General features: G+C 34.2%; 4 protein-coding genes across 5 annotated transcripts; 1 reads left to right on the top strand and 3 right to left on the bottom strand.

Annotated features, from left to right (window-relative positions):
* Positions 1-1,294: 1,294 nt before the first annotated feature.
* Positions 1,295-4,159, bottom strand: LOC108218054 (PHD finger protein ING2). Its single transcript, XM_017390977.2, has 7 exons — positions 3,973-4,159; positions 3,753-3,824; positions 3,353-3,534; positions 2,898-2,961; positions 2,335-2,588; positions 2,208-2,246; positions 1,295-1,635 (listed from the first exon to the last, which is right to left on the bottom strand). Exons 1-7 carry the CDS (start codon positions 4,016-4,018, stop codon positions 1,528-1,530), a joined length of 765 nt encoding a protein of 254 aa, XP_017246466.1. The 5' UTR covers positions 4,019-4,159; the 3' UTR covers positions 1,295-1,527.
* A 1,337-nt stretch (positions 4,160-5,496) lies between these two features.
* On the top strand, positions 5,497-10,257 carry LOC108216086 (TATA-box-binding protein). Its single transcript, XM_017388761.2, has 9 exons — positions 5,497-5,860; positions 7,061-7,148; positions 7,762-7,833; positions 9,038-9,088; positions 9,287-9,331; positions 9,461-9,553; positions 9,641-9,742; positions 9,830-9,903; positions 10,016-10,257. Coding segments are annotated over exons 1-9 (603 nt in total). The 5' UTR covers positions 5,497-5,783; the 3' UTR covers positions 10,017-10,257.
* Positions 10,258-10,625: 368 nt separating this feature from the next.
* LOC108216425 (glucan endo-1,3-beta-glucosidase 8) lies at positions 10,626-12,965 on the bottom strand. Its single transcript, XM_017389182.2, has 2 exons — positions 12,530-12,965; positions 10,626-11,863 (listed from the first exon to the last, which is right to left on the bottom strand). The coding sequence occupies exons 1-2, from the start codon at positions 12,832-12,834 to the stop codon at positions 10,762-10,764; spliced, it is 1,407 nt and encodes a 468-aa protein (XP_017244671.1). The 5' UTR covers positions 12,835-12,965; the 3' UTR covers positions 10,626-10,761.
* Positions 12,966-17,129: 4,164 nt separating this feature from the next.
* Positions 17,130-27,355, bottom strand: LOC108218731 (general negative regulator of transcription subunit 3). 2 transcript variants are annotated; one of them, XM_017391815.2, is made up of 16 exons: positions 27,059-27,355; positions 26,840-26,971; positions 25,752-25,889; positions 25,508-25,558; positions 25,230-25,319; positions 25,000-25,146; positions 24,697-24,807; positions 23,264-23,332; positions 21,471-22,193; positions 20,928-21,095; positions 20,142-20,310; positions 19,903-20,048; positions 18,915-19,193; positions 18,691-18,825; positions 18,407-18,585; positions 17,130-17,370 (listed from the first exon to the last, which is right to left on the bottom strand). In XM_017391815.2, the coding sequence occupies exons 1-16, from the start codon at positions 27,149-27,151 to the stop codon at positions 17,304-17,306; spliced, it is 2,697 nt and encodes an 898-aa protein (XP_017247304.1). In that variant the 5' UTR covers positions 27,152-27,355; the 3' UTR covers positions 17,130-17,303. The 2 variants fall into 2 exon arrangements, with proteins under 2 accessions (XP_017247304.1, XP_017247305.1); XM_017391816.2 differs by lacking the exon at positions 23,264-23,332 and having other exon boundaries at positions 27,059-27,315.
* Between the last annotated feature and the right edge of the window lie 533 nt (positions 27,356-27,888).

The following is a 27,888-nucleotide window of genomic DNA, read 5'->3' as shown; positions in this document are numbered from 1 at the left end:
CTATTTAATTAAATGGTATTCAACAAGATTAACAATTTGCTAACACTACAAAATTCATTAAAGAAATGTTGTTTAAATTCAAAAAAATTTAAATTTGCAGATGATAAGAGGCAAAAGTTTCCCGCTTTCACTAAATTATTTCCTCATAGTCAAATTTGTCCTACTATCCTCTTTGATGCCGGTATTATTTACGTTCATTGCTCGAGAAAAGAACATCTTGAATTTGGAGTTATACAGGGAGAGAACAAATAGTTTATAAGTTGTACATATACCTTTTTAGTCATGGCTTATATAATATAGGTTTTGGTCTGTAACACGCAATTGTCACGAAACTTTTATCCAACACACAGCTTCAGAACTTTTAGATCTGTGTTTTAATGGTGGGGATGAAAACTTTTTTTTTTTACCGATCCGCTATAATTTTCCACGGATCGGAGCTTTTCCCTTCCGTGGATATTATCTGCGGAAGGGAAAAACTCCGATCCGCAGAAAATTATAGCGGATCGGTAAAAAAAATGTTTCAATCTGAACCCTTTAAAAAGAAATCCGACGGCCCTGATAGTGTGTTATAAACGGTTCCTGACACACGGTTGGTGTGTCAGGACCAGCACCCATGTATATAATCTAAAAATGTGTGCGTATAACTTTTTCTAGGGTTTTCTTATTTATAAGGCCTTTTAAATATCTTAAGCTTTCTCACGCAGTTTAATAAAAAAGACACCAATCTCACATTGTAAATTGTTAATTGTATTTAGATATATGATAATATATATCTCAAAGGTGTTGCTTGGGAAAAAAAAAGAGTGTCCTTGTGTTTCTTATTTTACGAGGCATCAAAATAACTCAAAAAAATTCATTTTAATTAGTGAAATGGATATACATACAACAATGCACTTGCTTTTATTAGCAAAACAAAATTGTTTTCTTTATATTATAAAAGATTCCTTTTAATATAATTATAATATTAAAAATAAATTAATTTTTTTTATGTTCTAGAAAGATTCTTTTTTGTGTAAATTATAATCTCAGGTGAAATGTATTCATAAATGACATTGACTATTTTAGTGTCATGGAACGAAATTGGCGTCATTATAATCAGATATCATTTTTTAGAATTATTTTGGTATATCTCGCACTTCTCATCATGTTATAGGTTACATGTGTTTTAAGATTATCCCAATTTATTCCCATAACTTTCATTTTATCAAGTTTAATGTGTATAAATTCAGTTTTATAATAATTGCAATAAAACCTCGATGTAAATCAGCAATCATACAGTACCTTATAGCTGGCATTTACATGGAACTGAGGAAGTAATCGGTTTTCAAAGGTGCAAATGCCAAAGAGAGCTGAAATCAATCTGATACAAGATTACTATTGGGCCAATTCTTAGCGGGTGCAAACCGTTGATAGGAAAAACTCTCCTCATCTACTCCACAATTACAGACATCATTTTCATAATTTTCTAATTTCTATATTCCTCACAAGCATAGAATTAAAAAGCTGTTGGCAGCATAATGCACAACACTACTGCTGCGGTAGTTGCTTGCAGCTTGGACAATACCACTTCTCTTTGAACCTTGTTTCCGGAGTGAGCCCAACACACTGGTAATGGAACCATTCGCCTCCTTGGCACTGTCATAAAAACTAAGTTGGTTAGTAAAGGATTACAAATAAAACCAAAAAGGCGGTGAGAAAGAAAGAGAAAGCACATATTTAATTTAATTAACAGTAGCAAAAGTTAGTTATGCTGTTTAACTAAAAGCAGTTTCCGCAACTTAAAAAAATTGAATATATGATTATACATATGCTACTAAACTATTCTATAGCTACAAACTACTTGGCATGCAGCAGATATTTGTGACTTCTAGAACTAAGAACATGTATATGTCATTTTGGGGTTCATCTAATGTTATTGACCAGTAATATATGTTTACTCGTTTGAACATGTGCACAATACATAATTCAACAGCTCACATATAACCGTAAGTATTTTTTAGAAATTTTGTGAGCAACATTCAACCATTTTGTAGCAAAAGAGGCACCCAGAAATATATATTACAATTTGATGGGAGAGAGGGAAATATGAAGGAAATTAAATAAACCTAGTGGTTATATCATATATGTGCACAAGACATGCACATCCTTCTACAATAACATTAGCGAAAACCAAATAGAATATGTGAAGTAAATCAGAAGGGACTTACATTATCATTATCACAAGCAATCATATCCCCGTATGAAACCTGAAGGGTAGAGAGTATAACCATAGATCAATGAGTTTAGCTCAGTGGGTTAATGTAAAAAACAATAAAAGTAAATCAAAGTAAGAACCTGATGACAAACACAGTATATTGGTTCACTAGGATCAATTGTTTGATCAATTTCAATAGGGGCATAATCCTTCTTAAGGCTGCCTGGAGGAGGCATGAGCTCGAGGTCTCTATCACGCTCTTGTTCCCAATCCCTATCCATGTGATTAATCTTCCTCCACTGAGAAGTCCCATTGACTGATCTTCGCTTTTCACTTCTAGGAACTAAAGGTAATGGGGGGAGGATTGGCGGCTCATCTAGTGATAATTTTCCCTCTGCACAGCACAGCAAAAAAACAAAAGTCTGGGATAAACTGCAGAAGGACCTTGTTTTCCTGTTTTTCTAGTCTTTTGCTGATGTGTTTAGTTTAAATAATAGTAAGCGACCTAAAGAAACTCTGGCCTGAATTGATTAATGTATATTTCGTTCATTGGCCAGATTATAATTTGGTTTTATATCCCGCAGATTGTTTATGTTAAATACAGAGCCTATGAAATAAAAAGTTCAAATTATTCAAAAACATAGAATTAAATATTAATAATACGATAGAAACAAAAAGCTTTCCAGGGGCAAAAAAACTGCACCTTGCTTTAGATCATCTGCAAAGTTATTAAGATCCTCATCAAGGCGCTTTATATGGCCATCTATCTAAAACAATAAAAAAAGATGCATGTCACTTTCTGTATTTAGAGTCCAACTATCAGTAAATAATGCTTTGATTTTATGTATCCTTGTTTTAACCTAATACCGTCTTGCATCATCTCGATTTTGGGGTGAATAAGAAATGGACAAATTTGTGCATAATCAGCAACCCACAGTATTTGGTTACTATGACATCTTACATATATCTCAACAACTTAGGTTAACAACGATATTTTCATGCTGTAAAATGCTAATTCGAGGTCTACACTGATTTGGGTATGAAACAAAGTCATCATATATGAATGAACTAAACAAGATTAGAAAAGACTGAATCACTTTCCAAAGTAAAAACAAAATAAAGTACACATAAAAATGCAATAGAGAGGAGAAAACTTACAAGCTCATATGCTTGTCGGGCCAACAATACCTTCTCGGTGCAGAGGCTTAAAGCATTATTCTGCACCTCCTCGATCTCTTTTTTCAGAGCTATATCATCATCCTCGTAATACCCTTTCTTGGAGCTATCAGAAGCTAGTCCCAAACAGTACTCGGTCTGCTGCTTCGTCTGATTTATCATAGCTTATTTTCACAAATCACACCAATCCGTTAGGCTCAGCTTTCGATATAAACAAAAACTCCAACCGTATTACGCAATGTTCATAATTAAGGGTTAACTTTGCTTATTTACACCTAGGTTTAAAACACTAACAACTTATATACGTACAAATAAACGTTGCGAAGCTATCTAATTACGCCACGACTTGAAAAATCAAAACGAATAACTGAAATTGCGGTACCTTGTGAACGATCATCGAGTTCTCTCACGGTATTGAGAAGCCTCTGCAGCTCAGCAGGAAATGTGCTAGCATCTATTTTGCAAAAAACACGCAGCAGAAATTAATTAAACTCGGCAAAAAAAACAGAGCAACTGGTAACAACATGTATACACAATCAGGCAGAGAAAAATAAACACAAACGCAATATAAAAGTTAACGGGAGTGAAAGAGAGAGAGTTACAATCCAAGTAGTCGTCGATGAAAACACCAGTTCTTGCAATTGCCATGATGCCTGGCCTGATTGATTGGAAGGTGCGTTTTGTTGTGTGTGTGTTTGTAAGGCTAGGGCTTGCAATCTTTGAACGGGAAGCCCCCGGGGGATTATAAATTAAAATTTCACCGCTTCCTGCGAGGGTGACGGATTAATTTTGTGAATGTGCTGAATGTGCAATTTCCTTATACGTGACTAGTTGCTCCCTTTTATTATTTTACAAACTTTTTGGTCCATGCAATTTTTTGGCTGGTATGCTGTAAAAAAAATTAACTGTATTTTTTTGAAATGGTGGTACTAAAGTCTGAATAATTGGGTATCGTCTTTTTTCATGATAAAATGAATTTACAGATATATAATAATATGTTATAAAGTAAAGAAATATATTTTCTTGCAATTGTCGTTTATTTAGAGATAATAAATTGTCAGATTATTGGAGATCACCGTGATAATGAATATCAATAAATTATAATTTAGTTGTAACGAAATTAGATAGCAGGTGCATAAATACAAGTCTTAATTTTATTCTGGGTGATAAATTTATTATATTGTATAAGGTCACGCGACATGTGAAGTACTAACAAGTTACGCATATATTCCGAAATTATTAATCGGTGAATAAATATCAAGTAAATTATAATACATTATCAACAATAGGTGATGATAACTAGGAAAAAAACATATACTCTCATTCTCAGAACAAGTTGTTCCCTCGGTTTTTAAATATATAAGTACAAATTTTTAACCTCGACTTTCGAAACTTTAGAATTATCGATACTTAATTTTCAATTTATCTCTCTCATCAAATGAAAATGTGAATAAGTCAGTCTTTCATAATTTCAAATATGTGTGTGTATTCACTTCTGTGTATGTTAAATAAAAAATGTCCTTAACACATTTAAATACATTTTAAATGTGTTGAGTACATACTACTCTAGCATAAATTCATCTTCATAATAAATTTATTTAAATATATAAAAAAATCAAATACTTTATATCATGCATGACACATATATTATAAGCTAGTAAAAAATACTAACAAATATCATATAATTCATATTTTATCAATTTTAAAAAACAATCCATACGTTTTTGAATATTAACATATTTTAATAAATTTTAAATCATTCAAACATGATATTATTATCGATTTTGATATTCCATTAATGAATAGGAAGAGAAAAAAAATGAAAAAATAAATAAGGTAAGCATAATCTAATATTCTAACCGAATAGTAATACTATGATTTTTTAACTTCAAACTGAATATTTACATTTAAAAAAAATATTTTTCGAACCCGAATTGGATATACCATAATCTCAAAATTTCAGATTAAAAGAAAATCCACAAAATTAATGATCGAGTTAAAAGTCGAGGAACGCGTAGTGGGCCAGAAATTACTGGCAACAAGCAAGCAGCGAATAACAACGATGACCGGCCCAATACCAGCCAATCCGGTAACTAAGTATAAATATCCCCCGTACACCTCTCCACACCCTCGTATACCCCCTCTCTCTTCTCCCCTCTTTCATTCACACATATAAATCTCTCCCTGTGCAAACACCTATATATACGTCTCGATTTCTCAAATCCACCACCTCTCCCCCTATATAATCACTCTCTTTCAAATTTCTCACTGCAATTCCAACGTTTACATACTTAAATAACGCGCCCCTTTACATCTCAATCACAAATTAGGGTTTCTATAATCAATTTAATCGATTCAATTAGGGTTTCCATCTTTTTTTGGGGGGAAATTTAATCTTTATTTGCACACACAAATGGCGGAACAGGGCTTGGAAGGTAGCCAACCTGTGGATCTTTCCAAGCATCCGTCTGGAATTGTGCCCACTCTTCAGTAAGTCACTTTTTCTAATTGGGAAATAATTTAATCCGGCATCTAATCTGTTGTTATTGGGATTAATTCATCGATTAAATTGCTATCTTTTGAGAAATCACCATTGGGTTCTCATCTAATGCATCAGGTCATGATTATAGATGGATCATTTATTATTTGTAATATGAAAGTTGTGATCCTTGGAAATGAACACAGGCTTGGATGAGATAAATGTTGTGTTAAGAGAGGTGGCTGGTTCTTGCTTCACAATTGCATATCAAGATTGAAACTTTTTTTAAAAAAATAAAAAAAATTCTGTAACTCAATAAGTGTAATTTATAGATTTGTAGCTGATTTGGTTGTATTAACAGCTGGCTTGAAATTTCATTTTGTTGGTTTTGTGGTATGTAATGATTTGTCTAGCATACAGACTTCGGTTTTCAGGTTGACGATTAACTGCTAGTATTATGGTAGTTCAGTTTTCTTCCTGCAAGAGTAGTTGTCATTGAGGTGTTGATATACTTTGGGAGACTATGTTTTCGAAAGCCTGCTTTGTAATAAATACCTTTTCGAAATGTGATAATGATAATTTTGGGATCACTTTATCTTTACTCGTTATTCTGCACCTTGTTTAAATTTTTTACTTTTTTAATATTATGTTGTGTCTGCCTATGCTACTTGCCTTTTATTTTATCATCAAAGTCAATGTTATAAAAAGCGTGCATAGATGCGACTTTACTGAAGTACTCGCTTGTCGCTTCTGTGTGCTCCTTACGAGTGTCTTCTTATCTATAAATTTATAATATCTTGCATTATATACCATGTATATTTGTATATTTATTTCCCTTCGATGAATCCGCACGTGTCGCATTGCTCGTTGCGCTTATGCCCCAGAAGGCATTCGTGCTTCAATGGGCATATCGCTTTTAATAACACTGCTCAAAGTAGTAGAGAACTGAAGATTGTCAAGGCTTCAGTTTATCCACCAACCTAAGAAGATATTCAACAAATATTATGACTGAGGAAATTATTCTGGGTCAAGTCAAACTTGAAATGTCGTGCAGATTTTCATTAAATGACATGAATCAGTTTTCTAACACTGTCATGTTAAAATGCGGGAAAATTGCCAATCACTTGGCCAATTCTGTACATGTGTGCAGAATGTTTATTAATTCTGCCGAATTATGACATTTTGATCGCCACTATTATTTCTACGAACAGGAATATAGTATCAACTGTCAACTTGGATTGCAAGTTAGACCTGAAAGCCATTGCATTGCAAGCAAGAAATGCTGAATATAATCCCAAGGTATGAATCTTTATTATAATTTCGCTTCACTTCAGCTTTCTTTGTTGGAAGCGGAAGAGGCCGGGTGATTCTGTGTTATTTGAAATCATTTGTAGGATGGTTGGGTCTAGGAAGTGAAAGATTTGTTGCAGTTTTAATGCCTTGACAGTTTGGCTGTATAGACTATAGATTATACTAGGGGTGGTAATGGGTCGGGTTGGCCCTACCCGGTCCTAAGTTTTGGTCAAACTGAACCTGAGCCAAAATGGATTGAGAACTCAACCCTAAGTTGCTCATGTCAACGCACCATAAACTATCTTGTGAACCAGACCATGTTAGTATTGGTCTTTATTGTTATGGCATAGGCAATATGTATTAAAAAAATAAATTGGGGTTAATCTTTTGCTGACTGGAACCCGACCAGAAACATATAACCTCTTACCAAATTTGTGTTTTTCCGTGTGGGGTTCAGGCCATGTCGAATTTTGTCACCCCTAGGTTATTTGTTAATTTTAAAAACTCACAAATCCTTTGTAAAACTCATGATTGCACTTTAGTGGTTGAGAGCTACTATAAACTATTGCTTAACTCTATGTTTAGCCTTGTTGACCATGCTTCTATTATGAATACACAGCGTTTTGCTGCTGTCATCATGCGAATCAGGGATCCCAAGACAACTGCACTTATATTTGCTTCAGGGAAAATGGTGAGTGTCGTTGACAGTTCCGTTCTTTAACTTGCTACATTATTATTATTATTTATTTGTTTGGTATCAAACACCAGTTGCATGACAGTAACATGTGTCTGATTACACTGTTGATGGTAGCCACCAGGTTATAATGATATATGTTATATATGGCTTAACTATCATCCTAGTGCAGCTCTGTTTGTAGTATAAATTTTCAGCCATTTTTTTTTTTTGGGTAATCGTTATGGTAAGATCACTTTAACTTGTACTTTGCAATACAAAGTTGGGTGACTTCACTTGTGTTGTGTGTGTGCTAATGGGAAAGAGTATCTAAAGCACATGATAGAGAAGTTTTCTAGCGGCTTAAAATATAATAAATTTTGCTAATTTGAACAAATTAACCGTACGGATATTATAATCATACAAAAACAAGTGGGTGCACACAGGGGCGGAGCTCGAAATCAAGTTCAGGGTGGGCTAGAATAAACTTAACTTTAAATATATTTCTTGCTTCCAATCATACCAAGTTATATATGTCATTTTGTAATCCATTTGTATACGTGTTCGATTAATTTGTGAAAAAATTATTTGATATATATGCGCAGGAAGTATGTTAAATTAATTAATATAGCAAGTTAAACTACAATTTAAATGTGCATTCACCTTTGGAAGAGTGCAGTGAATGTCAGAGAAATTTAGCAAAACATAATAGAACTTAAAAATTCAAAAAGCAATGCAAAAGTTTCCATGTATAAGAGTAACTATCCCGGACATTAACTACATATATAGCTCTAGTTGAAAGTTCAGGGTGAGTGGTAGCACACCCTAGCACACCCTGGCCCAAGGGTGGCTCCGCCATTGAGTGCACATATTTTTACAATATGTGTATGTGGAACTTTGAGTTTATAACAATAAGATTATGATAAAACTATGTTGTTGGTTATGTAAAAGTAATAGTATTATTATAAAAGTGATGCTACGCTACTTTAATATATTAAAATTTTGTTTTTGATGTCATTTCAACATAAACTTTTCATCCATACTGTTGGATCATCAAAATATGATTAAAAGTTCAAACATGTGATTTGAGGTGAACTTTTTTCTATAGCGTGCTATAGAAACTCCAACCCCATTTATTAATGCACGTGTCCTGCTTATAATATTTATTTTAAATGTTTATTGTTAAAAACTTCCTCGTGATATATTTTTAATTTCTGTCCAGGTTTGTACAGGAGCAAAGAGTGAACAGCAGTCAAAATTGGCTGCAAGGAAGGTTGGTCATATATATTGCATTTTGCTTCCATAAGTGCTTGTGATTAAAATTTGAATGAATTCACTATGAAACATTTATAGCGTTAAGATAACGAGAATCCTTGTTATAATATGATTTATGGTATCGAAGATTTAGTAGATAAAATACTTAAGCAATGCGCATATATATATACACATAACATTTACATTTGATGTCCAGTATGCACGAATCATTCAAAAGCTTGGATTTCCTGCAAAATTTAAGGTAATAACACCTCTTTTACACTTTTGGAATACCCATTACAGAGACTGCACATCTTAGAAATGTTCTTCAGTACTTTTCAGAAACATATTCTTATCTTGATGGTTTCTAATATTATGCTCCATATTTCAGGACTTCAAGATACAGAATATTGTTGGTTCTTGTGATGTGAAATTTCCCATCAGGCTTGAAGGTCTAGCTTATTCTCATGGAGCCTTTTCTAGTGTAAGTCTAAGATGTTGTCTAGTGTTTCTAAATAATGGGATAAAAACTATTGCTGCATCGTAGTTCTAAATGTGGTTGTCTTTGCAGTATGAACCAGAACTATTTCCTGGTCTAATATATCGTATGAAGCAACCCAAGATTGTCCTCCTCATCTTTGTATCAGGAAAAATTGTGCTTACTGGAGCAAAGGTGATGCAGGCTGTCATTAACATTTGGTTGTATACTTTTTATTGCCTCTAAATGCTTCTTACAAACTTGCCAATTGCTTATGCACAGGTGAGAGAAGAAACATATACAGCATTTGAAAATATATACCCTGTTCTTACAGAGTTCAGGAAGAATCAGCAGTGGTATGCACCATCTTTCATAATAGAATTGCAAGTATCTTGCGTATTTTACAATGTTTTTCTGTGCGGAAGAACTTTGGAATCTTCCATATTTCATCTGTGTTTGTGGGTGCAGATTTGTGCTTGATGAAGCGTCAACCTGATAGTGAAGAGCTTTTAACTGCTTGTACCCTGGCCAACAAGATGGCTATAAGAATTGCATTTCCTTGGACTCTAACGAGACAGTATAGGAATTGCCATGACTGGGTTAGAGTTTTTTGTGTAATGATTCTGAATAATTGGGACGATTATGTGAAGTTTTTGTTTTTTATGATATACTGTTACTTAGACAATCTATTTTATGGTACTTTAATTCAATTTAACAGATACTCCCTCCGTCCCCCGAGTTGTATACATTGGGGGACGGGGACGCGGCACGGACTTTAATGCTCCTGTAAAGTGTAGTTTTATAACTTATTTTTAAGATTTTTCTTTTCTAAATAAAAATTTGAATGTTATATTTTTATTCAGAAAAAGAAATTTTTTAAAATAAGTTATAAAACTATATTTTATAAGAGCATTGAAATGCATGTCGAGCAGTAAAAAGAAACGTATAGAATTAAATAGGACAGAGGGAGTATTGTTTGATGTTTGTTATATATGCTGATATGCACTATATATCTTTTATAGCAGTTACTCTTCCATAATCTATTCTGTCTGATCCAACACAACATAAGATAATTACATATAAAAGCAAACCCCTTTAAGAACTATTGTTGCACAAAATTTGAGCAATCGTGTACATGTAGTTTCAAAAAGCTACCATAACTACAATACTCTGTAAAATCACAATTTCTCTATGTTATCCTACCAAAAAGAGATCTACATAAAAAATGTGATGACCAATAAAAAGAGCAAAATCGCCAAAGACGGGCCTCTTTCAGGAGACTCTGCTAACAAAATCTGAATCGGAAAATCGCACTGGCCTTGCGATAAATTCTGCGTAGTAACAGCAGCCAAACCTTGAAAATTACAGCTCAAATTCCCCTGATTCTGTACCTGAAAGTAGGCATTGAAGGCATATGATGCATTCCCATAAGCATCCAAACCATTACAAGATGATCCGTAACCAAGCGTCGTACAATCTGAAAATGTGCAAGCATAATCGATGTTCTCAGCAAGTTTACTCAAATCTTTAGCATTTGGATTGAACACACACCATCTCTTTGGTAGATACTTCACATTTTGTGCAGGCACCACGAGCTTGTTCTGTCCTTTCCCCGAAAAATCCATCCCGAACTTCGGTTGTCCGTCGTACTTGAAGATTCCCCAGTGACGCTCAAAGTTACCAGGAGCTATACTCTTGACATCTTCATCAATAAGCCCAAACAAGTACACTTCAATGTTTCCAGGTCGAAGAGGCGTGCCCTTATTAGCTCCAAGCTTTGGCAAAAGGCCGTTGTAGAATCTATACGCGTTGTTCACATTAGCATTCTTGTCTCCATCGGTTGGCCATCCAACCTCCCCTACGATGATTGCCATGTCACCATATCCGGCAGCTTTCAAGGCCGAGACCAGAGTGTCAAAATTGGCGTCAAAGACGTTCTGGTACGCGATTCCATTATCAACAATAGGACTGGTTACTCCATCAAAGAAGGCGTAGTCAATGGGAAAGTTGTCATTGCCATAGAGACTAAGGAAAGGATATATGTTAACAGTAAAAGGGGCCTTGTTCTGCGCTAGGAACTGGACAATCTGGGTCATTTCGCCAAGTATGTCTTGCCTGAACCTTCCAGCCGAAGGGACCGGATTATTCACATCCGGGGAATTGTAGACATCAGCATTTAGCGGAACAGTGGCTTTTATATAGTCGAGCCCAGCTTCATTGAGGGCATTCTGGATGTTTCGAAGTGCTGGGAATGTAATATCTAGAAATGAATTGTTGTAGGCTGTCAAGAAAGGCTCATTGCCAACTGCCACATACCTAAGCAAATTCAGAGATTAATTTCAACTACACTCCCAACTACATCAAATGTTTCCATCAACAAATAATTAGATCCTGGACTAAATATTTGGTCAAGACTACTAACATGGTTCCCTGTTACATTGGTAACTTCACAACCCTAAACATCTCGAAGTTTCAAGAGAACGGGTCAGTTAACATGATATCAGAGCATCAACGACATGATACGCAAGTACAACAACAGAAAATTCATTACTCCCTCCGTCCCAATGAATTGTATACAGTTTCCTTTTTGGGACGTCCCACCAATTGTATACATACCAAAAGTAGTAACTTTTATAATATAAAATAACAATACACCAACTACTTTCTTCCACTATCTCCATTCTATAATAATATAAACACTATTACACCCACTACTTTCCTCCACTATCTCCATTCTATAATAATATAAACACTATTACACCCACTACTTTCCTCCACTATCTCAAATCTATTATTAAATATAAATGGGTCCCACCACTATACTCACTTTTCATCTAACTTTACTCACTTTTTACACTTTTTCTTGGTCTCCGTGTCCCAGCCATTTGTATATAAATGACTGGGACGGAGGGAGTACAATAAAAGTCAAAGCATCAAAAAAACAGCTAACCAATAGAAAAAAAATTAAAAAAAAAATCTTACTTGATCTTAACACCTCCATTGTAATTGTAACGAGTAACATTACGCTGGACCCATTCCTTGGCTCGTTTATAAGTGTTCATAGAAGCAAGCTGATCATTAGGAATAGCAACCATAACATCTAAATCAGAGGCAATAAGGGCATTCATAGTAGTGTCATCAGCATCAAAAAGCTTGACTTTCTTGATTCCATTGTCTTTCAACATCTTGACCACAACTTTTGCAGGTAATTCATGACTAGCCATAGTACCCCAGTTGACACCTATACCTTCAACACTTATATTTACTCCCACAAACAACAAGATCATAATCCATATTCCATATATTCCCTCTTGACATCTTTGATTTCTCTATCAAACACTAACAAGTAGAATATAAATACTTGAGCTTTATTCGATGAAAAGATAGAATTTTTCGAGAAATAGTAGCTGTTTTATTGCTTGAAGCAAAGAGAGAATAAAAGATTAAAGATGGTGGAATTTGAGATGGGAATAAATAAATATCTATTATGAAATTTCGTCAAGCTTTATAAGGTGCAGAATATTATTGAAAGTTATTGAGAATGCATATAAGTAATGCTAGTGATTAGGGGAAGAGTATTCAAGGATGCCTTGTGGAGTTGTGGGTCACGGCCAACTTTTGTGAAAAGATGAATATACCGAGTACCGACTGATGAGAGTAGACAAATCATGATGTGGAGTAAATAGATTTTTCTTGAAAAAAAATAGATATCACCTAACTAGATATTTAGGTGTGGAACTCGGAAGATCAATATCAAATAGGAGTAACAAAGGTGACAAAGACCGGTATATTTGTCCCTCCTTGAGTCTGGTAGTTATAAAACAGGCAAGATTTATTATAAAATATTTGAGTTTCCGTAAATGTTTTATAACATGTCTTTATTTGTTGTTGGCCGGGATTTAGAGAATTATGACTTATGACTTAAGAGCATCACCAAGGGCGTTGGCCATAATCGTTGGCTAAATTGGGCTAAATTGGACTTATAAGATATTATGTAAAATTTGCTGAACCTCTAAGACATTTTGCTTGAATGGTATTGGCTATAGTGGTTGGCTATAATTTAAAAATAGTATGTTATTAATATTTTAAATTGTTAAAATAGAATATATCAGTTCAATATGGTAATAAATGATGTACAATTTTCCTAAAGATTCGACAAATTTAGCCATCCATAGGAGGTTGGCTAAATTTATAGACAACAGCTGAGCATGGTTGGAGTTGAGGTTTTGGAGCTGTTGGCTAAATTTTTATATTTTAAATATGCCAACTCACCTTTTAACCAAGGGTTTTAGATGGTTGGAGAGGAGCATCTCCAGGAGCATCTCCAACCATCTAAAACCCTTGGCTAAAAGGTGAGGTGGCATACATGTCTACTATGCTCTACAGGTCTGTAAGAAAATCTGTAAAAATATTGTACATCATTTATTACTATATTGAACTGATATATTCTATTTTAACAATTTAAAATATTAATAACATACTATTTTTAAATTATAGCCTATCAATATAGCCAGTACCATTGAAGCAAAATGTCTTACAGGTTCAGCAAATTTTACCTAATGTCTTACAGGTCCAATTTAGCCAACGATTATAGCCAACGCCGTTGGAGATGCTCTAAAATTGTGATCTATGACTTAGCATAACTTGATATGATAAGTCGAGAGCTTAACTTATTAGTTATTAAAAATATAATTATAAAAATCGAGTAATTTATGAATAATATTTGTAATAAAATAGAATGAAATATCAAAAGAAAGATATCACAAACTAGCTTGAAGTCACAATTTACCCCGGATCTTAAGTTATTTTTAATTTATTACTCTCTCCAATTTTGAAATATAGGTTATTTGACTTTTTTGCACGTATTTTTAAGTCTTTTGGTCGCATGTTTAAAATCATTATTTTTGAAATTTTCATTTTTTGAATAATAATATCAATCATATATTTTTATTCAAAATTTCAAAAATACTCCCTCCATCCCAAATTAGATGGTCCCGTTGACTTTGGGCACACAATTTAAGGTTCATTGACCGCATAGATACGCGACTTATTTTTAAAATTTTATTTTTGCAAATAAAAATTAAAATATGAAATTTTCATTTATAAAAGAGAAAATAAAAAAATAAATTTCGGAAGTAGACGGTCAATGCACCTAAAGTTACGTGCCCAAAATCAACGGGACATCTAATTTGGGATGGAGGTAGTAATAATCTTTAGCCTGCGGTCAAAGGATTTAGAAATACATGCAAAAAAAATCAAACGAATTATATTTCAAAACTGAAAGGTATATAAATAGACATATATTATCTTAAAATCAAAAACGGTTTCAACGATTTATGGTCTGCGATTAACGAAACAGGCTCGCAATGATACACTGCAATTATTATGATGACGAAGTACTAATTTTGTAGTGAGATTTCTGTCTTTTGGCTTGCATAGGGGGCTGTTTCAGTTTGTTTAGTGTATAACATATGAAGTCACCCCAAAGATTATTAAAAATTTATACTATATTATACAAAAATGACATACCCTCCGTTCTCTTTTACATGTTTTTTTGAAAAAATTACGTATTTTAAGAAAAAATTAGTTGAGTATTTGATTTTCTTGTCTACCTCTAATAATTACAATGAATTAAATTGATTTATGTATATATATGTGATAGTCAAATATAAAAATTTGTATTCAAAAGATAATTTTTGAAAAAAATTCCAAAACAATTATTTTGAAGAAGGAGATGAAACAAATTCTTGAGACAAATAATTTTTAGACATGTAAAAAAGGACGACATGAATGACAAAAGACGCCACAGCCACAATAAAAGTCTGAATTGCAAAAGATGCCACAGCCACAATGCTTCATTTAGTTTGTGGATCAATTGTTACTAATTAAATACATTAGGAGTACTTTCCTAATGTTACCTAAAACGAAAAGGTCATACCGTTGAGTATCGACTGCAGGTGGACGAAAGATGTTTGAGGAATGCGTGGGACCTACAGTAGAAGCTTGCTGAGAGCCTGAGAGCATTCACAGTCGGCCTCCAATCCCCAACCACAAAAACTTACTAAAAATAGTAATTCCTCAAAAAATTTTACAAACTTTTTAAAATTTCTTCCATCCCATTCTCCATATTCAATCCCTATTCCCCATAAAAGTATAAGATAACACATGAAATTAATAAAATAATAATGAAATGATAATGAAATGGAAGAGGAATAGTGTATGGGGATGAATAGTGTAACCCTAAATATGGGGATTTATTTCTAATCCCCAAAACCAAACCCTATTTTGGGTTCCGGATGTAGAGTACATTTTGGCAAAAGTTAGTAGATTTCTTTAAATTATGGGGTTGGGGTTGGCTTTGGGGAATGTGATGAGAATGCTCTGAGACGATAAGTCGGCATCCAGCGCAGCGTCAGAGCTTAGGTAATCAATGTGTGAAAGTAAAAAGATTGTTAAATTCGATACTTATCATTCAGGACCCACCGCAGCTAATGAGCTCGTTCGAACGTATTACTCCCTTCGTCCTCTAAGACGGTGACCGCACTTCCGGCTTCTTTTGATAAGAAGCAGGTTTTTAATTTTCCTTGATCGTTAATGCCATGAATTATTTATAAAAAATTGAAGATATTAATTTTTTTTCGAGACTTGTGATTTTTTTAAAATAATTTATTTTTTTATAAGTTTTAATTTAATTTTAACTTCTAATTCACTTCTTTATTTTAACCAAAAACTTATCCAAACGGCCTATAGTCCTTCTATCCAGCTCGTTCTTTACACTCTTATAAAATATAGTTCTAAAATATTTTTTCTCAATAAAAATTTGATGTTTAACTTTTTATTAAAAAATGATAAATTTAAAAAAATTGTTATGCAACTTTATTTGAAAAGAGTATCAAAATATGTGCAAATAGTGAACATAAACGACTTGGGATGAAGTGAGGGAGTACGTATATTTGATTTTTTTTAAAACAAGTAACTAAATGATAAATCATTTTATATTTGTAATAATCAAACAAATCGTATTTTGATCATAAATAAAAATTATTTTTTACAATTTTAGAAAACTTAAAGATACATGCTAAAACAGATCAAAGCGGTTTCCTCCATAAAAAAAATTAAATAGATCACATATATTTTTTATAATATAATTTTTAATATTTTTTAGTTATACAATATGTGATTCTTGGTCAAAATCTGATTTATTGGACTAAATTAAGTCAAAACCGAATTATTATTGTGAGGCGAAGTACATACATGAATAATTACACATTTTATTATGTATAAATTGTCAGAGATGGGAAGAGACAGTTTCACGTGGCAGCTTACTGTTTTGAAACGAGCGCCTACACGTCCCAACGACCGACCATTTGCAATAAATATTATGCGTTGGGCGGACATCTTTATCATCGTTTCACTTCTTGGCTCTTGCCCACTCTTCACATGCTTAAGCTCTCTTTTGGACCTTCTATTTCTAAATTCTCCACACTCTTGTAATCTTGTTGGTTTAATTTCGGTTCCCATCCTACTCAAAAAATTTTACCAATATTCAGCTTCCAAAAACTCCAGGACAAGAAATAGTAGGTTCGGCAATTTGTGATGGAATTAAGTTGTAAAATTACACAATTTCATTGGAGTTAAATGCTGAGAACAGTTCAAATGAAAACCGTCCCGACGAGAAGGAAAAAAAACTAGGCATGGTTGCATGGTAAACTAGAGTTTCAACTCCAATCTTCAATGTCTAGGAACTATATACTTTTCAAACGATAAGTTCGTCTTCAAGATAGTTATACTCAAATCTGAACTCCGTCTTGATTCTTTGGCACCTGAACAAAAAAATTAATATATGCATCACAATTAGTGATAAATAAGTGTAATTTAATAAATGAAGTTTCAAGTATCAAAAAAATACTACAAACAGTTAAACATTATGTATTCATCCAGCTGAACCATCTATTAAGCAAGCTCCCAGTACGATCAGATGATATAATGACGGGTTTACAGAATATAATGGATCATCAATTCATTTTATGGTCATCTATGAAACTTTTTAATCCTAATTATTGGAAGATTGATATGGTATATATGGTAGCAAGTCAGGAGATGTCAAACAATTTAAAGCCAAACTGGCATCCATGTTCTGGACTTGCTTCCAAATAGAATTGGCATGTGCTGACAATAATTTAAGCAGTAACAAAATATGGCAAATATATAGTCATAAGAAATAGCTTTCTGTACCTAGGCAATGAGCAGTAAGAAAATCATGTTGGCCTAATAAAATAGTATGCAAGGAGGGTTATGAATGGACTTATAAAATCATATTTTACTGGTATGCATGCGCCCACACATTATGTACTCAAAAATAAAAACTAAAGGTGTTCATGAACAGGTGAGTGATATGTTATATCCCCTCCTGAAACTTGAAAGTAGGGTCTAAACCGATGCAGTCAGACCTTGAGTAAAGAGGCTTAGGTGAAGACTGAAACAAGATCCTGATCACATACATCATTTAGAACACCAGTTCCAAAAACTTTAAAAACCTTTTTCTCAAAAGACAATTATGATAGGTGAACATCTTTCTATCTATCCAGACAATAATTTTCACATCTTTCTCTCTGTTTTTGCAAGTTCATCCAGAAACAGTGGCCTAGAGTTCTAGACATTTCTCTCAAGTCTCACCCAATAGCACCATGTACTCAATTTTCACAAAGATCCAATTTAGAATCAATGATAAATCAATTTTCAAAACAGAAAGTCATCATTTGTATATCCATCAATAATAAAGACAAACATAAACAAGCTGCAAATAGATCATGCATGTAGAAGCCCAGAACAATTAAGAAAGGAGTTGAGTGGACAAACCATCCATGTTGTGACTCATCACTGATATGGAAATCAAAGTACACGTATGTGCCCTGCTCATAATCATCAGTGGCCACTTTTGGCTCCTCGTGACGTTGAAACCATGTATTGTACTTCTTATGAAATCTCCACGATTGCTTCTTCAATTCTTTGGCAGCCAGATACTGCTGATAAGTATTCTGTACAAAATGAAGTTCTATTTGAAAACAAATACATAACAAATGTCTAATTCATTGACTAATAATTATGTGACTGGATTATGTCAACATTAATTTCCAAACTACCTGTTGATAGTAAAAGGCAAAAAATAGGGTATCAGTGCCATAATTATCAGCTCCAAGTCTTTCCCAAAAGGCAGGATTGTTAACAATAGGGGCCTGAACTTGAGGATAGCTGGAGGGTGTAACAGCAGGGTGCCTCTGTAAATTCCAAAAAGCATACATACATATATCACATAAAATTTAAAGTAATTTGACAAAGAGTGGATATAGTAATTATGATCTCGTACAGGAATGTAACTCTTAGCACGTTCAGAATCTTTTGGCTGAGGAAGTTTGTAATAAGCAGACTCAAGCATCTGCAAATTGTATAACTGATCATGCATCCCCGCAGAATTCAGAGATTGTCCGCCAAGGGTATCACCTATGGCACCAAGGTCAGAAACACTTCTCCGCCCAATAACACCAAGGCTGCCAGATGACTGGTTGGATTGTAGAGGTTGCCCAAGAGACAAATCAATGTCCCTTGGCATTTGTCCAGTCTCCGTTAAGGATCCACTTACACCGGCCTGCAGTAGTGATAACATAAGAGTTCACAATTGGCCACCTCAGGAGTGGCTTGACATTCAGATTCTATGTTTTTGTAAAGGAATTCCAGATTATCAGTATTCCAAGTAAAAGGAAACCCAATAGTACTATATGTATGCTTGGATTTTATCTGATTTTTCTTCAATTTTTTAAACAAATTTGCTAATTTAGTGACACTTGAAAAAAAGCAGAAGTAAAAATCTAAGTTGTTCCCTTTGCTATTCAAGATTTTCACAAACATCTGATAACCATATTCATCATGCGAGGCTATACAAATATACATATAAATATTTTTATAGTTTTTATTTGTAGTGGAGTAAGACCATATACATATAGGTTCTTGCTCCACTACAAACCTCCTAAAAATAAAAAAACTAGAAACTAAAATAAAGAAAATTCTAAACTGCGTCGAAATATAGCACACATGGTATGCAAATTGATCGTTGGGAGAAGAAAAAATATACACTAAAGTCAGATTTCAAAAAAAATAATTTAGTGATTGACGGGAAAAATCAAAATAGAAACGGAGAGGGTTATGTGGGATCATGTGTGGGAGGGTGTATTTTAATTGTGTTTGGTGCATTCTAGGGGGGCCATTTGATTAGATTGATCTAACGGCTTAAATTAGTTTCTAGTTTCTATTCAATCATTTGCACATATATATACAGTATATATTAGGGTCAAACATACCGGCATATCTGAAGAATATGAAGTTTTTGATTCATCCTCATTCATATTATTCTTGACAACGCCTAAAATAGGGGTAGATTCAGCAGCTAAATCATCGGATAAATGCTGCTGATGCTGCAAGTCTTCAACTTTTGCATGACCTATTTCTGCATCAGCAACAAAAAAACATAAATTCATTGACTTCAACATCTTGAATTTCACAACACAAATTTAAATCTTATACAAAAAACTGGAAAAACCTGGATCCTTATGACTAGTCGACATTGATGCATGCTGACTGGACTGTTGTTGAAGAGTCAAATTTGACTGTGGTTGCAATGAGGCAGATGTAACCGTGTTAATACCAGGTGCTTGAACTCCAACTCCTAGCCCAACTAGAGAAGAGGTAGCTGAACTCTGAGAATTGAACTGAAAATAAGATTTGAAGTTATATGATTAGATTACTTGATGAGTAAAATATGACGGCAAATACCAAAGAGATACCAGACAGAAGTATTAAGAGCTTTGAGGTTTCCCTTTTTATTCCATGTTCACTCACCCACATTTTAATATGTCACATTTCCTAAAATCTAACTCCAATAGCGATTTTAAACTAGATCTCCCATAGCCCAACTGGAACTAATAAAAAGTCTTGAGGTTCTCTCTTTATAAATTTACCTCCAATTATTATTCCATGTCACTTGCACACATTTAATGAAGTCAAATAATGTATTGTTTAACATGACTCCATATAGCAATTCTAAACTAGATCCCCCTTTTCCTTAGCTTTATACAATCATACTTACATAACGAATACTAGATATACTGGACTAAGTAGAGTCAAAACTAAGCCAGTATGTTCTATATTGTCTACTAATATGGATACCATATGAGAAACAAAGTAAAATTATTGTTTTCTACTCCAAAGTTTGGATTAGTCGAGCACAGCACAATTCACAGTTTGGCAACTACATCAAGTACAAAGCGAACGCTGAAGAATTACTGATTAACAGACAAAGAAATTGTTATATTATTAACAGAACTACCTGCTGCATGAGAGGATTCTGTTGCTGTGATGAGTACTGCTTGTGATTTACACCAGAAAGTGGAGGCATGCCGAGCATGGTACTTTGACCTTGTTGTACCTGTTGGAAACGCTGTAAAAACTTCTCCCTCTGATCTGGTGCAATTTCGGTTCTTCCACGAAATTGTCCCTGAAATGCACGCAAATGACTCACAACACTGAAAAAAATACTTCAAGATTGGATTCTAAAAGGAAGCCTATAGTTGGGTATTCAATGCAAGCAGTGGTACAATGGCTGAAGATACAAAGAAATCATCTCGAGCCAACTGTAGTCTCTCCCAAACGTGGAAACAAGCTTTAACTATTTTCTATTCCCATAGAACTGATTAAATATTCTTGGCAATATATTGCCTTCAGTAATAGGATAAAGTAGAAGGATCACTCAATAGATGAGAAACAGATTTTCTAATTATTAATACATGTACCCAACTGACGCTTAGGCAGTTAATCAATAATAGGCTAAAAGCAATAAATTTAGATTTTTTTTAAAAAAAAGGTTACATACTGCTTCATTTTGGTTCTGAAATGAACTTCCAGGCCTCCACTGCATCCCAGTAACTACAGATGGAGAAAAGACCCTACCAGGCATGCCTGTAGTCTCTCCGACATTTCCACTGTCAGTCATTTCATTAGCTTTGGCAGCTTGCGGCAACATTATTCTATTACCTAGAGGGGATACCAGAGGCTGCACTGGCCCAGTGCTAGTAAATTTCTCTTCGGTGCTTAGTATATTTCTTTTTGTAATTTCAGAGGCAGAAGGAGCTAATGCCCCAAAGGCTCCATTGCTGGGAATTGTACTGCCGGAACCTAAAGCATTACTACTTGATAACGGGCTAGCCAGGTTACCTCTACCAACACCCCTTAAAGATTCAGATAGAGCGGGGGATGATTTACGACCAGGAGAACTGGCAACCTCTTCTTCCTTGGTCGGAATAGATACACTTATTGGAGCTGAGGATACAACAGCTGCAGCTTCCAACACTCCCCGAGCAGGACTGGGACCTAAAAGTATTGTTGAAGCAGTAGATGCACCAGGTAAAACATGAGCATTGGTATTCAGGGTCCCAGTCACATGGCTACCTGTTGGTGTTGTTGGAGCGGAAGCACCAATGATATTACTTTTAGAAGATGGAGTTTTTGGAGCTATATCTGTACTGTCTTGAGAAGCTGTTTCCTCAACTTGCTCTTGGACGGAAGAACCCTGCTGGTTTGCTGAACTCACCACAGCCTGACAATGAGTACACCAAAGAGGCATTAATGTTAGTGTCTGAAGAAGATTTCAAAATACACAGCATAAAGAATATTTTTTCCATAAGAACAAGTTAAATATTATTTATAAAGCTCGCTAAACATATAAAAATTCAGTACTTGAACAGCATTAGCACAGCTAGTCTTCACATGCCAAACCTAATAAAATTTAGGACCGCAATGTGTTTTCTTCATTAGAAGCAAACTTAAAGAAAAGACACTATAAAGCTTTCTAAATGTATAATGTTACCAGCATATGAGAGTTTGTCCTGTTGTATCCTCTGATACAGTAACTAAAGTAGAACCCCGTGAAGCATATTAAGGAAATTCTTGCTTTGCCTCCATGGTCAAGTATAATTTATGTCTGAAAATATATAGAGTGAGCAGAGGGGAAGGGATATATGAAGAATGAAGGAGGCATTTGGTTCGTGGTTAATGAGCCCATTCAACGGGAATAGGAACCTTTCTCCATGTTTTAGTGTGCTAAAAACGAAGGAAAATTTTATAGCACGGGTGCTTAATCAAAGTTTAAATTAATTTTTTAATAAAATTAGCGAACGAAGAATAAATCAGTCATTTATGACAGTACTCCTTATTTAAAACAGAACAAATTAACCGCTAGTACAAGTGAAAAACCAGTATCAGCTTCCAATAATATCATTAACCTAGGGTCTCGGGAATTTAATCTGAAACCATTTCCAGTGACAAAATTTAAAGAAGGCGGAAACCAGTTATAGAAAATATATCAAAGATAATATATACAGATGGAAAAATGTAATAGAAATTTAGAAGCCCTTTAAGAGCAATCTCCACAAAAAATCTACAACTCAAAACAATCTTGAGGCATATGATTGAGAAAATCTGTGTCAAACTGTCAGAGACAAAGCATGTTTGATGCCTTTAATGTGGCATGATACTTCCTGTTACCAAATGATCTCTGAATCCAAAGGATGCACCAAGTCTAACTAAAAAGAACTCCAATAAGCCTCTTAACTGAAACAATCATCTCCAAGTTATACCATCTAGTCTAGATACTGAGAGATAACATACCGGCGGTGGAGCTGAAGAAGACGTCAAAGAGGTTTTCAAACTTAAAATGGCACTGGTTGCACCAACACCCTGCGGAAACAGAAAAGACTACTCTCTTATAAAAGCATCTAAACAGTAAAGAGCACGTTCATTGCATCTCTTCATACGATTACAAAGAGACACATGAATAGTAGACAGGCTTCAATGTGGCATTAAGTATCAAGAAAGTTCAGTTTTTAAGTCAGTGCCATCCAGTTGCTTTTATAATGTTAGTTACTACTTACAACAACAAATAGAACTACAGCGAATAACTCAAACTCACCGAGACATATTTGGCAGTGTGCTGACAGGGTTATGGCGTTAATCTCAGCATTAAGGGAAATTAACATGACATCTCTCTTTTATAGTCAGATATTACCTTTTTTTTGTCAGAATACCTTTCATAGTCGGATATTACTCGTATGAGATAAAACATAGGTTTTTTTAAGTAGCGCTCTTTGGTTTCTATATACTCATTTATAGTCCTCCGGTGTTAATATGTTTGGGAACTGTAAGAAACTTAAGCATGATACAGTTGGAAACCATTTGCAACGATAGTCCTAACAGGGAAGTACTAGTGTACTGCAGCTGAAAACCACGTTTCTACAAGCCAAGAGCACCTGTAAGGTTATAAGGCCCACTAGAACACATAAGATGCTCTCCGGTCTCCTTCCTAGTCAAAAACCTCTCAACAGGAAGGAGAAACACAATAGCAGTCAAATTTGTTGGTCAGACACACTGCTCTATTGACATCACATAAAGGTCATCATCGTAAAACTTTAAATATTTGTAACCTTACAAGATACTATCAGTATTGTACATAAAGCAAATACAAGTGTTATCATCAATAGGAGAAGGCTTGAATCTTACGAACCTACAAGAGTCTACAGATGACCACCTAAGTCAAGGTCCATTATATTTTTTGTTACCTTACAGTATATTATCATTATTGCATTTCAAGCAAACACGAGTGTAAGCATCAAAGGGTTGGCTTAAATCTCACAAACCGATCATAGTCGACCGGTGACCACTAAGTTGAGGACAAGAACCTAAAGATAAGCCCACATATATTGGCAGCATAAGGCATGATCTCATCAGCTTAATGATTACTCACTAACTGAAGGGTCCGAGATAGAGATAGATGACAGTAATTCTAATTTGTTCTAATAAGTCAATAAACTCTAACTTAATGATCTGAACTCGTATAAATTAATGAAGAGCCACTACCACTTTCTACAAGATTACGAATTCGGTTCTTCTTATTGTTTTTGCTGAACTACTTGGTAGCGGCATGCCCATTCTTTAAGTATGTCTTTTCCATGACAGGACAGTACATGCTAATATATATATATATATATATATATATATATATATATATATATTCCAGAAGATGTATCACAGCTCAGATAATTCACCTTCACAAGGCCAGGAGGACCTATATTCACTAGATCTTCAAGAGCCTCCACCTTTTCTAATGGTAACGAACTGTAGAGTTCATCCACATCGCTGAACTCTTCAAAGTCCTCCTACAAGTGCAAAATGAAATAATCAGCTTTAAGTGCTAAGAAGAGAATTTGACATTTGTCCCCCAAAAAACAAGTGAAGCATTTATAATGATGCTATAAGATTATAAAGATACTTTTAAGGAAAACTTATATTCACTAGTCTTTTTTAATCATGACATAATGCAGAACCAAAAAACACTCAATTAGGCAGACCTGATTACGTTCCACGTAGTCATCCAAGAAATCCTTGACATCATTGACCTGCTCAGGACTCAACTCATCATTATCCAAGAGTCTCAGGATCAATTCTAACTTCATTATATGAGCCTTGTGCCGAGTTATAGAAGCTTCCAAATGTGTCTGAAGTGATATCACCCATTAGAATTAACAAATACAACAAAAGAAACAACTTGAATAACTATAAAGGCGCGTTTATATGTTACCAATCTGGGTGGCCTGGTTTTCCCTTTCTTGACGGTCAGCCCCTCCATCTCAGCTTCAAAGCTATCAATTTGAGATTCCAGCTCCGATACCTACTCTTAGTGACAAAATATATTATATGATTTCTTGATGTTTACAAGAAAGTGAGTAAATTATTAACTTGTGGAATCTCCACCATAACACTAAACTAATGATACAGTGATACACAAACTTTATTCTTTAAATCATATTTTTTTAAGGTTATTATGAAGAAGTCTGTCAAGTAATAATGGTACTATACCACATTGTTCAACCAGTCCCTTGTTTCCGATTTAGCTTTCTCCTTTGGATCCTATCAGAAGATAACAAGCATATATGAAACAAGTCAGCACAGTGACCAAAACTAACAGACATATTTAATATGCCTTTCAAACTTTCACAGAAAAAAGTAATAATTCATCATATCCTAAACCTAATGACTAATCACTAAAAAAATTTAAGTAAAAGTGAAAAACAAATTAAAGAGTGCGAGCAGAAGTGCTTACTGTTTTAGGTTGTTGACCAAGACCTTCCTTGGAGAATGCTTTTGTTTTTGTTTCTTTCTCACAAATTTTAAATCGTTCCATTTCACGCTCAATAAGTTTTCGAGAATCCATCAGAGCCTGCTCATAGGAGGCACTAACCTATGTTGACACGTGTAAACAAAGTGTCTATAAACTTGAGACCAGAGTAGACATCAGTGTACAGTAATTATAATAGGAGAGAATGTTCTTACAAAAGGAGCTTAGTAAGATAAAGAAATGTTATATTCAATGAAACAAATAATGAGATATAAACTGAAAAAGATATGTCTATGATACATGAAAATGATGATTATAAGACGAAAACAAGTCACTGCAAAAGATAAATTCATCTTCACAAATAAAACCCCTCAACACATTCAAGTTAAGGATCATTTTACAACACATCTTTGGCTTGATTGTTTTTTAGGTCAATGATTATTTATCAAAGCCACTAATTTAGTAATATAATTGTTATTACCAAAGCATATCAAACATTTAATAATTAAAATTCAGAGTTGAAGCTTGGGAGTATATCCAAAGACGAGCCAAACATGATTCATAACATCCATAAGCCCACAACTAGATGCATACCAGACCCAACCTAACTTGGTATACATTAGTTATTTGCTTGTGCTTATAAAGGCTCAAATACTCTCTTATCTAATCGTCTAATCGATGTGGGATGTTACATGATTGGTTCAACTAAACACCCAGGCGTTTAATTTTTTTCGATACGAATAAATAAATGTGCTCTTCTCGGCAATAACTAAATGCCACTGCCACATCAATAGATTAATCGCTTATCCTCTTATGTAGTTAATCTTTGATTTTGTATAGCTAAGCTACTTTATAGTTCCAAAATTGCCTTAAGGTGACAATCATCTACATCAATATCTTGGATTCCAATCAGTATAAAACATAAACCGTTATCATATACAATTAGTCCATTATATATACTAACATAAAAAGTTGGCCCGGAGTTCTAATTTCGAGTTTGAGACACGAAATGCCATATTCATATAAACTGCAATAATAATAAATTATGATGATAAGTGAGGGTTAAACCTGACCTTCTTATCCTTAATTTCGCTCGATTGAATCCATGTCTTAATCTGGTCTCTGTACCTCTGCAGTTTCTTAATTTCCTTCTTCAAGTCCGCCTCGAACTTTTCCTTCTGATTAGCATTGTCCGTATCGTAAACCTACAGCGCCCAACACATACAAGTGAAACGAATTATAAGACACACGTTTACTTAGAGTAAATAGACGTAAAGATGAGACGATTGTACCTTATTCCAAATGCTATCGAAAACATCGACGCCTTCTTGAACCTTCTTTAGAACTCTATCGATCTCGCCCTGTAATTTTCTGCTTGCTCCCATTGTGATGAACAGGTCAAATTAGAAGAGCTTATCATCCAAAACCCTAGCCTCGCTGTGTGTATGTCTGTGCTTGTACGTATAGTTCAGAGAGCTTCGGTGATTAGTTATGTATATTCTGCAATTGGGGTTTTTTATTTCTCGATGAAAACAGTACACACGAGTGCAGAGATGAAGTGGCCGGAAAGCTCAATTATAAAACATGGGCTGGGGCCGCTGGGCTATTGCCTGACACCTATCGGGTCGGGTCCGTCCACCCGCCCACGTACTACCCTGTACCATACGTTCGATTATCTTTTTTAAACAAAAAAAGTTATATAATTAAATATTAAATTTATGTAACAAGTTTAATCATATATAAAATTATATTTGCAGATTTATTACAGGTATTTAAAAATATTAATATATTTGATTGGAGTTTTATCTAATCTTTACAAAAAATTCTAATATCACCTAATTAGAAATTTAAATTATATTTAAAATTATGATGATATTTACTTATTTAGTCAAAGTAAGTTTGAGTGGGCGTCGCTCTGGCCCGTGAGTATCCATCGTTGAACTAAACAACCTTTTACAATCAATCATTGTTAAGTTTTAAATTAAGAATTTTGATTTTAATCCTTTTGATTCTGGAATTTTAATTATTATTATTATTTTAAATTTTAAATGTATATACAAACACCTTAAAATGGGAAGAAGGCAAAAAAATTTATCAATCGATTCTATTTCGACTTAACTCG

This window comes from Daucus carota, chromosome 4 (genome assembly GCF_001625215.2).
Source record: "Daucus carota subsp. sativus chromosome 4, DH1 v3.0, whole genome shotgun sequence".
Lineage (NCBI taxonomy): Eukaryota > Viridiplantae > Streptophyta > Magnoliopsida > Apiales > Apiaceae > Daucus > Daucus carota.
Note: the sequence above shows the minus strand (reverse complement) of the source record. Positions and strands in the feature narration are given on the sequence as shown.

Coding starts and splice junctions, on each gene's coding strand:
- LOC108216425 (XM_017389182.2), bottom strand. CDS start 12,834: ATGATCTTGTTGTTTGTGGGAGTAAATATAAGTGTTGAAGGTATAGGT. Junction 11,864..12,529: donor AATGGAGGTGTTAAGATCAA/GTAAGATTTTTT, acceptor GAATTTGCTTAG/GTATGTGGCAGTTGGCAATG.
- LOC108216086 (XM_017388761.2), top strand. CDS start 5,784: ATGGCGGAACAGGGCTTGGAAGGTAGCCAACCTGTGGATCTTTCCAAG. Junction 9,089..9,286: donor CAAAATTGGCTGCAAGGAAG/GTTGGTCATATA, acceptor TTTGATGTCCAG/TATGCACGAATCATTCAAAA. Junction 9,332..9,460: donor GATTTCCTGCAAAATTTAAG/GTAATAACACCT, acceptor TCCATATTTCAG/GACTTCAAGATACAGAATAT.
- LOC108218054 (XM_017390977.2), bottom strand. CDS start 4,018: ATGGCAATTGCAAGAACTGGTGTTTTCATCGACGACTACTTGGATT. Junction 3,825..3,972: donor CATCGACGACTACTTGGATT/GTAACTCTCTCT, acceptor TTTGCAAAATAG/ATGCTAGCACATTTCCTGCT. Junction 2,589..2,897: donor TGCAGATGATCTAAAGCAAG/GTGCAGTTTTTT, acceptor TGTGCTGTGCAG/AGGGAAAATTATCACTAGAT.
- LOC108218731 (XM_017391815.2), bottom strand. CDS start 27,151: ATGGGAGCAAGCAGAAAATTACAGGGCGAGATCGATAGAGTTCTAAAG. Junction 21,096..21,470: donor TTCAGAACCAAAATGAAGCA/GTATGTAACCTT, acceptor CGTGCATTTCAG/GGACAATTTCGTGGAAGAAC. Junction 19,194..19,902: donor CATATTCTTCAGATATGCCG/GTATGTTTGACC, acceptor TCACTACTGCAG/GCCGGTGTAAGTGGATCCTT.